This window comes from Stylophora pistillata, chromosome 1, assembly GCF_964205215.1.
Source record: "Stylophora pistillata chromosome 1, jaStyPist1.2, whole genome shotgun sequence".
Taxonomy (NCBI): Eukaryota; Metazoa; Cnidaria; class Anthozoa; order Scleractinia; family Pocilloporidae; genus Stylophora; species Stylophora pistillata.
Window position 1 is genome coordinate 28,890,043 of NC_142519.1, and position 11,777 is coordinate 28,901,819.

General features: G+C 39.7%; 1 protein-coding gene across 2 annotated transcripts; it reads left to right on the forward strand.

Annotated features, from left to right (window-relative positions):
* Positions 1-348: 348 nt before the first annotated feature.
* On the forward strand, positions 349-9,851 carry LOC111329039 (carbohydrate sulfotransferase 11). Of its 2 annotated transcripts, none has more exons than XM_088748162.1 (4): positions 349-371; positions 6,221-6,403; positions 8,323-8,384; positions 9,032-9,851. In XM_088748162.1, exons 2-4 carry the CDS (start codon positions 6,310-6,312, stop codon positions 9,833-9,835), a joined length of 960 nt encoding a protein of 319 aa, XP_088604288.1. In that variant the 5' UTR covers positions 349-371; positions 6,221-6,309; the 3' UTR covers positions 9,836-9,851. The 2 variants fall into 2 exon arrangements, with proteins under 2 accessions (XP_088604288.1, XP_022789372.1); XM_022933637.2 differs by lacking the exon at positions 349-371 and adding an exon at positions 378-594.
* The last annotated feature ends 1,926 nt before the right edge of the window (positions 9,852-11,777 follow it).

Sequence of the window (11,777 nt, forward strand, 5' to 3'; positions counted from 1 at the left end):
AGAGCCAGCGATAAGAGGTGCTGACTTGCGTGCGTGAGAGACCCTCGCGACTCCTCGCACGTGATTCACGAACTGTGAGGCTCCCGCGCAAATGCTGATGTGGTCAGACATACAAAAAAGGTTTGATCTTTGGACGGACTTAACCACCTGCCCCATCCCTGCTTCGCTTGGGAGAGCTGTCTTTTGCCAAAAACCTCCTCCCCCACCGCTACAGCTTCACTACTAGTCTACTTCACAGCCGTTCTTAGAAATGTCACGCAACGCTCCCCTCCTTTTAGCGCAAGCTTGAAACAACAGTAGTAACAGCTGTCATTTGGTTGACATGCAGTTGAACGGACATCTGCCAGTCATTTCACTTGTGGGAAGTAAAGGTGAGGGCGCTGTGCTCCACAACACTACGTAAGGCTTTTTCAATTCATTGATTATCAATGAGTGATTAGCATACTTACTGACTTGTACTTCGAAAGTGCGTTGGACTAAAAGAGGATGTAGAATTCGGACTGCCGTCGTTCCTTTCAAAACGTCAACTCAAGGCGTAAAAAACGATCCGTAGCGAAAAATTTCGCAAGTTTTGGACTCAAGGCTATCAAAAAGGTGAGCTTCAGCTTGATTTCCTTCGCTTTACTTTTTTATTTGCATTCATCATCTAATCACACCGTCAACGTTGACAAATCACTTGAACAACTGTCAACGAACGGTCTTCTCTGTAAGGCCTTATAAATCCCAGCGGTTTGCCGGCTTGATTTCCTTCGCTCTACTTTTTTATTTGTATTCCATATCCAATCGCACTGTTACCGTTTAGAAATCACTTGAACAATTGTCGTCTACGAACGGTCCGCTTCTTCTAGCGGTTTGCCAGACATTTTAAAAATGATCCTCTTGTATTATACCTACTTTCATGAAAGGCTTTTCTAACTCAAGAGTTCATCATTCAAATCATCTTGTGCATTTGAAGTATCTGGTTGCGTGAATCACCCGCGGTTACCGATCCGAAGGCTTCTGTTTACAGTAATGTAGGAAGCTTCTAGAGCACATAGATTTATGACGATTGACTGACAGTTAATGTAATGACTTCATACCGTGGTTTTCTCTTCGCAGTGAGTCAGTATATCGGAATTATATCGGAAAGGATTTCAGCGGCGAACTGCAAGGAAACGATACAATTTAGAGCTAAACTACAGAATAAAGGGTTACGTTAAATGTAGACCTAAGAATTATGCGCACATAGATTATTCCGCAGTCGTTCTTTCATCCACTACCAAGCCAAACGAGCCATTAACTTAACGCTTATATTCATTATTCCTCGTTCTTTTATTCGCTACCGAGCCAAACGAGTCACTAGATATATGCCTCCTTCAAAAGTGGCCTTGTTTGTGTAGTTGCTTCAAATTCAGTCCATTTGACTGAAGAAATGATTAGAAAATCAAATGATGTGGATTTCGTAAACTTCAAGTCACGTCATGCCGCACAGTCGATTCTCAGTGATCACGTAAACTAGTCACATTTTAATTTTTATTTGTCAGTGAAAATACATTGAAAATGTTCGTTAGTTAGCTTTCAAATTATTCTTTTCAAGAGAAATATCTTTAAAGATATCGTTTTAGGAGACAGATGTTTTTGTGGTGTACCACAAAACTAAATATACACATATGGCATAGCTGTGGATATATTTGTAAACTGACTAGCGATGTTTTTTCCGCGTTTTGCCAAGCCTTTGAAAGAAACTTCTCTAGTTTCTCTTTAGAGCATGTCAATCCTTTTTAAAGCAGTTATTTGTTGCCGACAACAAGCTCTGCAATTGCAATTAACTCTTGAATTTTTTTTTTTTCAGCTAAGTTAAGATCAAATTGCTTCGGTACTGATTTTTGCAAGTTTATGTTATTAGTTTTGCATTGAAGAAATACAGAACTTATAAATCGTTTTTCAAAAAATTGTACTCGAGACAAAACCAAATTCATTTAACGAACAAATGATTAGAACTTATCATTTGAAATTAAATTCAATAAAGTTAACCTCTAGCCTTTTTCATAATGGGATGATTCGTTAATCTGATCTCTCAGAAATTGAACCGTTTAACTTAAATCCTTGACCAAGATACTAATATATCGTAAAGACCCGAGGTATGTTCAAAGAGGACACGTACGTACGAGACAGCGTAATTAATTCGCATTAGAACAATTCCGTGGATTTTTTTAAGCCTGTTAAAGTATTTTGTGAAATTGATTGATTTGGTCCGGACCCTCAGAAATACTTGAAACTAACTCTGCACCCCTTCAGTATAAGGACCATTGATAAGAGATGTTTTTTAAACTCGACATATACAATCAATTGTAAACACGGCCTCCGAAAAAACGTGCATTATTTTTGCAACCTCTTCAGAGGAGGCTCAAGGTCGGTGAACTTCGAGCTGTGCATCCATCTCTCTTGCGAGGACAGCAAGGTAATTAAATACCATTCAGTCTCGGGATGGTTTTTTATTCTGACCTTCAGATTTTCTAGAATCTTCGCTATAAATCTAGCTAGATCAGTTTCTATAAATATTGCACAATGCTGTATTTAGCATCAAGGCCTCATCTGGCCGTCCAATTTTCTTAAAATAAAAGATTATGGCCTAATCGACTTAACCTGGCGTCGCATTGAGAATGTTTTCTGAGAGACTTTTTTGGCCGCGCTGTTTCTTTGGTTCGAACTTTATATTAACTGTACACTTTGGCACGAGGTAGAAAGTCTTGATAATTAGGCTGTTTGGAACGTGTTTAGTGTCAGAGTGAAATTTTTCCCTCGCACCACAAGTTCAAAATAAACGGTTTACACACTGCTGCTTGTGTTGCAGAAAAAAAAACTTGACATGGTAAGACAAGCTTGAATTTAAAAAATGTCGTCTGGAGCTATCAAATTTGTATCGCTATAATATCTCTTTGAATGATATTCAATAAAGAGCTTATCCAGAAAAGCCTGATATATCACATTCATTTCGTCTAACTAATTCCATTTGTTGATTGAATAGTTGCCTTGCTCGGAAAAGATTATAAAACCATGAATAATAATCTCTTTTTTTAAAAAAAAAAAAAAAAAAAAACCTCATCCCACCCATAAAAACTGAACTTCAAAAGCCGGACAATGTTTCAAAGACTTTCCAATCGATAGTCTCTCCTATGAAAAGTGTTTTCCCTATCACAAGTCTTGAAGAGATTCAGGTAGAGTACAGGGCGTGGGTTGATAGGGAGGGTTAGGGTTTCAAAGGGGGGGGGGGGAGTTAGAGACCGTGTTCTCCTTATTCTGTCTCTCTGAGAGCCCAAAAGAGCAAGAGTTTGATCCTATCTCGAGAAAGACTGAATACAAAAACGTCCATTTTCTTCTTACCTGGTAGATATTCAAAAGAAAAAAAATGTTTCACAGTTGTGTAGCTAAGGTGAGCCTCTGTTGTCACACATCTATCTTTCATCTCAAAACAAAAAAACAAGTAAAAAAGTTCGCCCTACACCTAACACTGTCCACCAAGTCTGGGTTGAACTGCCCCTTATATCAGATATAACGATAACGATTTTGGCGACCAGTTTGACGATGACGAAGATTTTTTCGGACTGTTTTCTGGCCAGAAAGTCCAGAGACATCTCACAGTATCACAGCTCACTCAAGACAAAGAAAAAATTTAGCGACGACCCTCTTTTATGATCTTAATCCAAAATGAGCAACTGACCAACCCGCTAATATGATCGAGGCGTTCTCACTTTAAAAAAGAAATAAAAATAAACGTCTTCTCTAAAACTGTTCCGAAGGTCAACCTTCCGGAAGCAATAGTATTAGGGACCTGAAGCGAACCACGATCGGCGACGGCAACGAGGACGCGGCAAAACAAAACAAAAGATCTAACGGGCAGAACATTAGCCAGCACGTGCGTTTTAAAACTTTGTACATTTCTTAGCCGTCCTTTGCAAAACAACGACGTGAAATCGCCAAAATTTGCGTCGTCTGAGAGCGGAAACCGCGACGGCAAATTATTGTAATTTCCATTTGGAACACAACGCTGCTAATATACATTTTATGCTGAAGTTGAGGTGTGGCGCCGTTAGAGACGGTAATCACATGCAGCCATTTTCGAAATTCTAATTAAAGTAGAAATTCATTTTTTAATATCGACGTCTTCCTTGGCGTTGCCGTTCTGACTGCTTAAGGTCCCTATTGTTAAACGATAAGGGACGGCAGGGAACCGTAATCCATTTACGGTTAGCAATCTTAGACAGGTGTTAAGCGAACCACGATCGGCGGCGGCAACGAGGACGCGGCAAAACAAAACAAAAGATCTAATGGGCAGAACATTAGCCAGCACGTGCGTTTTAAAACTTTGTACATTTCTTAGCCGTCCTTTGCAAAACAGCGACGTGAAATCGCCAAAATTTGCGTCGTCTGAGAGCGGAAACCGCGACGGCAAATTATTGTAATTTCCATTTGGAACACAAGCTGCTAATATACATTTTATGCTGAAGTTGAGGTGTGGCGCCGTTAGAGACGGTAATCACATGCAGCCATTTTCGAAATTCTAAGTAAAGTAGAAATTCATTTTTTTAATATCGACGTCTTCTTTGGCGTTGCCGTTCTGACTGCTTAAGGTCCCTATTCTTAAACGATAAGGGACGGCAGGGAACCGTAATCCATTTACGGTTAGAAATCTTAGACAGGTGTTAATCCAGCTTTATCCCAGCACCCTATAGTTATCTTGAAAGGCACGGATTTATCTTGGGTGCACCATTGAATACTGGCCAAACTTAGGTGTGCATTTGTGCACGAATATTTATACTCCTGCGGTTTTCAACAGAATTGGTGTTAGGTAACCTATGGAGCTTTAATTCACTCAAGTTTATGAATAAGCTCTCGTATGTCTGCCGGAAGTTGTATTTTGTGTCGTTTCGTCCAGTTTCGTGTTAGTCTTTTTCAAGGTAATTCAGTGGTTATATCAACTAAGTTGAAATTATAAATTGGCCACCGTAACGAATAAAAAAGCTGACGTTTCGAGCGTTACTGAGCCCTTCGTCAGAGCGAATGACGAAGGGCCAACGCTCGAAACGTCAGCTTCTTTATTCGTTACGGTGGCCAATTTACAATTTCAACTTAGTTGATATAACCAAATTACCTTGTTACCCCCACCGACGCAGCACCACAGTTTCTTTAGAAACTTTCATCCTTTATTCATTAGTCTTTTTCAGGTTTACGGTATAAACACACGTTAGTTTGAGCACTCTGCCGTGACCTAGATGATACCACAAATGTGGAATCATTTGGGATGCCAAAATGGCTTTAACTCCATTCTAGAGTTAGCACTGCACTTATGAGGCCCAGAAGGCTAAAACGGTACTGTCTGTAGTTAGTTAAACACATACACACACACACTCACACACACACACATAACTTTTTCTGTGACTTTGAGTTTCACGCTTACGCGATCATCAGACAGGTTTAAGCGGGAAACTCAGAGCTAGTCACAGAAAAAGTTGTCTTATTAATTAGTTTATGATCAATCTTCAGATACACCACGCTCTACGAACGCATCGAGCACTCTACCGCAAGGATAGACTCTAACCAAGTTTTCTATATAAAGAAAACGACTTTAAATATTTATTTATTTACACTTTTAGCTCTTGTCGCCTCTTAATTTGTAAACCATACGTCAGGGAGGAATGAGGGAAAATATAGTCACCCACCAATCTTGATGAGGTGTAGGCACCATTCAGAGCACCGATGGCCCCTCCTCTCTCTCCCCCCCCCCCCCCCCCCCGTAGTGTGGATTGATGTTTTTTTCTGGAGATGGGCCTGTTGAATCATGCATTATCTTATCCCAATAGGGAATGATATTTTACGGCAAAGCGTTGTGTATTCGAAAACCAAATACTTCTTGCAGTAACCAAGTCTGAAAACGGGTATGGATTTTGGAGGCCAAGAATTAACGAAAACAGATGTGGGAAATAACATGTTTTGGTCTGAATGAGAGTCAGGATTTGGAAATCTGGGAGGGACACCCCCTCCAAGACTTCTAAGGATGACTCCTTGGAGCAATGAACGACTGTTTTCCCCTGACGTTTCGTATCCGGCTTGCGGCGATCGGCGCGGCCCTTACTTGCGACCGGAAATAGCGATGATTTTTCATATTAAGACCTGCAAGTAAAGTGACATCCATTTATCTTAGATTGTAGAGGTTCAGTTTTTGTGCCATTTTGTCCCTCAGGGAACTGAAGCCCGTTTGCTCTTTGTTTTGAAATCTTGTCTGGGAGCTCAAGTTCCATAGAGCGCCGGATTCGATTACATGCAACCAGGATGATCCGTAGAAGGGTTTTTACATCGATGGCGATTTTGGGCGGCATCTCTATTATCTGGCTCTTTATTGCAACAGAGAGACCGAGATTTAAAGGTAAGACGATAGAAAGCTCTTCCTATATTAGCTCAGCAGAGACGTCCCTGCGGCGCTCTGTCGAAGCTATTGTTGCGACCGTATTTTGTAATAAATACGTTTCTTGAACTCTCAGTAATATTTTTGTTTGAACGGAAAGTTTCATTCTTGTTCTCGCATGTTTTCTCAACACGATTCAAATCATGTTAGATTTTTTCCTTCAGAAAATTTCTTTGGTCAGGTTGATTTTTTTTTATGAGTGAAATCACTCACGATTTCTATTCCACCGCTTTCCGTTTAGTCACACAACGTTTGTAAGTAGTCATGTAATTTTTCATCCTTTATTCATTAGTCTTTTTCAGGTTTACGGTATACACACACGTTAGTTTGAGCACTCTGGCGTGACCTAGATGATACCACAAATGTGGAATCATTTAGGTTTCTTATTTTATTTGTGAATAACTATGGTTTTGCAGCAACTGCGATCGCAGCCGTGTAATTTGAAATGAAATTGGCGAGCTGAAACAAGTGATATGGCTATCATAATTATCTCAACCCTTTCACTGCAGAGATGAAGATCAATCCTATAAGTACGAGCTACCTACTACACATTTCTTACTACTGCAGCTATAAAATTGGGTGCTGAATCAAACCCCATCCATTCAGTTAGTTGATATTTTTCGTTTTTTTACACATTTCTTCGGGAAGATATAGTGATATGTTTGGGAGAATTTCCTTTTTGGTCACTCCTGTGAAGAAAAGGCTTAGCAAGGCGTACTTCACCCTGTTGCACTAGGCATTTCAGTCATAACAAATGTTTGTAAGCCTTTTGTTCATATTCCGCGCTTCTAAGATTCTTCATTTTTAAGCAGGAAATACATGCCAATACCCAAACTGTTCATGCGCCTCAAGTTGTTCGCGAAACCTTTTACGATCCAATTATAACGTCTTATGTTGGCCGAAACTAATCTGTATCTGACCTACTAAAATATACTTGAAAATAAACGACGACGTTTTACTTCAGCAGGGATTTAGGACAATTCAATCGCCAGTATCAGAACTAAGTTTGTTGCACTATGTTACACCACATCTCATTTACACAGTGTCCCACCCTAGCTAGCTACAAGAGAGAAGAAATAGACGCACACTAATATGGAAAGGAATTTGTAGAAAATCCGCTCACAGTAGTTTGAGGGGGGCGAAAATTATCTTCTGAGTATTTGATCTAAGAACAGACCGTACTCAAATTCGCTTACAAAAATTTTCAAGATCAACTTAGTTTTTGTTCTTGAAAGGAACAAGGTATAAAATGTAGCGGTAAACATAGCTGTCAAATACCCCGTTTTGACGCAAAAAATGTTCCATTTTTTGTTGTTTTTCACTCTTGTCAAATGTAAGGGAGGGGAATTGAGAGATGATCAGCAAAACTTTGTGACTTCACGGTTGGACTTAACTTAAAGCTTTCAGTAAGTCCCTTTGGAATCTAACAAATGCTCCTTAAGTTAATGACTGCTCGTCAATAGTTCAATTCAAAAGTCCAAAAAAGTACTTAATCGTGTCTCGGATATACCTGTAGCGTGAATGACGTCCAACATGGTTTAGGACCGTAAAATTCCATAAAAGTTTTTTTGTCTTGTCTCGGTGTTGAATGAGCTGTGTTCTTTATTGTTCTTAGCAAGACATTCAACTCATACGACACCTCTCCGCTCAGAAGTACTGATTGTGGGAATTGGGAATTTTGTTTTGTTGTGTGTGTGTGTGCGTGCCGATTTCTATTTAATAGCACGGCGGACGGATTACGCGAAGGCACAGGAATCCATGGGGTTGAACTGTAATAGAAATGATTGGCCTTCCATTCACAATGGTTGCTGTTCCTTCGTCATATCTATCAACATCCATAATAAAACATGTATGAGCATTTCAGTTTTTTTTTTCCGCAGGTCTCGCCTTACAAGAATCCTCACATAACACATCAGGACCAGGGCAGTTAACAGAAGCAGAGGTCAGTAAAGGGAAGAACAAGTTAAGAACAGCATAAAGCTACTTTAAATCAAAATTTACCCTAAGATTCATTTCTCGATTTCTCGAAAAGCCCTCCCTCGGCCTCGATATCTCCCTGTCGAGACCAAGTTTCAGAGGAGACGTCCTCTGCTATGGATGGGTTATATTGAAAAGTTCGACTTAGACTTCGAGCTCAAATCTACACTCAGCGTTTATTTTTTCAGTCATGTTAATTGTCTGGAAATAATGACTAAGCATATAACAAGTGACACTATGTCAGTCCTAAGACAGTTCATAAGAGTTTATACCAAAAGCATTCGTCTTGAAAGTGAGCTTGGTAATATGCTTTTCCCAGAGTCAATCGCAGGTGCTTCTCTGTACAACAACTTTCAAAGTATTGTTGAAGTTATAAGGAACTGTAGAGTTCTTAAGCTTTTTGGTTGCTCCAGAAAACTTGCACCACTTTCTTTAACAATCACTCGCGTACTCTCGTTAACGTTCTTTAGACATTCACGAGACATTCACTTGAATTCCAATTGGCTCCTGATTATATTTTCTTCTGTGACATCTAGTAGTTGGGATCACTGACTTCAGTTTTGGCTTTCACTCGGGTCAAACGAAAAACGCACTAACCCTCTGTACTTTCAGTCCGTTCATTTTATGGCATCTAGACAAGAAGAGAGAAAACGTCAAGTTATGGCCTACTGTAAAAAGGCAAAAGCAAGAGTACTGGGGGCTAAGGACCTGAATCATTTCATTGTGGATAGAAAACATCGAGTGGTGTACTGTTACATTCCTAAAGTTGCGTGCAGCAGATGGAAAAAAATCATGGCGGAGCTGGTTGGGTTGAGTGGCAAATCTGTACACAAACAAAGATTTGACCTTCTCAGCTATCACTCCAAGGCTGATATACGTTATATTTTGCAGAACTACTACAAGTTTCTCTTCGTTCGCGAGCCTTTTGAGCGACTCTTGTCAGCATATAGAAACAAATTTACTAATAAAACTGATATCTACAAAAAGCACGTGCACAAAATCAAGCAATCTGTCAGAGTAAGACTGGGCACTAATGAAACATCTTCAGCGCATAGCGGAGAAATTAAGTTCCACCATTTCATATCATACGTAATCAATGTCCACTCAAAAAGGGGCAAACTCGACGAACATTGGAATCATTACGATAACCTCTGTCATCCGTGCAAGATAAACTTTGATTTTATCGGACAATACGAGACATTAACAGAGGATGCTCCATTTGTGTTACATGATGCGGGTGTAGATCGTTTAGTATCATTTCCTCCTGTTCGCTACACATCAACTAGGGATAACTTAGGGCATTATTATTCCAAGATTCCGAGAGAAGACATTTTGCGCCTCAAGAAACTTTACCGAGGCGACCTTGAAATGTTCGGATACAGCGCTAGAAACTCTCTAGGAAGTATAATAAAGTAAAAAGTTTCTGACCAAATTAATGTGATGTTACAATTGACCTCTATGCTTGGACTTTACAAAGATCTGTACAACACCGAGCACATAACTGACCTAAATTAACTAGCAAACTAACCAAGCTTATCGCGCTGTTTTAACTAGCGGGAGCCGGAGTTTGGGGGTATGACGGGGAAGATGCGTTTTCTTGAACATTTGTTCCGCTATCCCCACGTGTTCCCTCAGATCTTGTCCTACTTCCCATGCAGCGTGAAATGATATACCACAGAACGCGTAGAGGAACTGGTTTGGGGGTTTTGAGCTACTTTTCTACGTCTTTTTATTCGAAGGGAAAACTACTAACATACACAAACTGAGTAAAAACGTTTGCTTCCACTCACTTCTACTTGGTTTCACCGTATCCCCCACCCCACCTCTGGTTACGTTAGGGTGTTTTTCTTCAATATTCTGTTTTGCCTTGAGAACCATCTGATGTTTTAAAAAAACTTAATGGAAATACTCTGCCTTGATGACGGAAACTCGTTCAGGACAAATGAAGCTTAATTATCACCAAAGGCCAATTAACACTCATTTCTAATAGCTAACAGAACAATAGTGAAATGGTTCGAAAGGCTGTTTTTGAATGGAGTGGTTAAATTGTACTGATTGGAATTGACCTGCGTTCTGTGTTCGTCCATTGTCCCAGTTTGCTCTGAAAATAATTTCCTCGTTAAAACGTCAATACCCTAAATGACTTGTTGAAGCGGTCCACATCTAATTTGTGTTAAAGTACTTGGCAACTGCGTCATTTGTCCTGTCATCGATTAAATTCTTCCACAAGGAGAACACATTGTCGAGTTTAAAGCAAAAAAGACAGCTCAGTACTTGGACTATAACAAAATGTTGTTGTACTTTTCAATGAGTTTTCTCGCTTTGGGTTGCACGCTTGTAAGACCTGTTACCCCAGCTACTCGTGGTTATTATGTAGCAGCCGTAGAAAGAAATTGGGACTATGCACCCGGTGGAAAAAACAAGATCAAAGGAGTCCCGCTAAAGAACGACAATTTCAGGTAATACTGTACTAGTATTGCACGCATTTACAGCACTCTCACGGAATGAAATTGAGGCATGTTACTTAACTTAGAAGACGAAAAAAAAAATATATATATATATATATATTAACTTTTATCAAAGCTTGTATCTTTAGTTTTCTCACCAGGGAATTTTGAGTATCTCTGGTTATCAACATTTAAATGACGACCAATTTTTTAGCGTCGCGACTTGATTGAGTCACAGTTTCATAATACGTCCCACCGTCTTTAAAAAGTTAAGTTGGCGTGCAAATCTTCAAGGCTTGCAGTAATACAGCCGGGAGGAAGAAGGCAGGGAACCCGCTACTCAGATTAAATGGATTTGTGCATAAAATTCTATCAAACCTTTTTCCATATAGATTTTGACTATGAGGTTCTAAACCGAAAGGGACTTGCACCCGTAAACTGGTCAAGGTCTGTAATTGAGTTAGATTTTATAGACAAGCTGTATTTCACTAATTGTCACTTGAAAAAAGTACTAAGGTGTAAAGTATTTCGGTCTCAAAATGGCAAAGGAGCACTCACCCCAGGAAACTGTTAAATGCCTTGGAAAGGCGTATACTGTATAGTAAGGATTGGGTAGTATTTTCCACACTGTGAACTGAACTTTCGGCGTTACAAAACTTTTAATGATGACCTCAGGAGCAAGTGTCTTTATTGAGGAAAGGAACAATTGGTGCAGTGTTTCAAAGAGCTTTCTGTGTCACAGTTCACGATGTTAGATTGTACTCCAGAGGGCATTCTTTGTCATTCTAACACTTAAGAGGAAGGCCTAAAAAAATACACCGCCAAAAGTTTCTTAAAAATCCTCTTAGATTTCAAAGTAGCTCGAGATGTTTTCGTTTGATTCTTTGACGGATCGTGATTTCCACAATTTT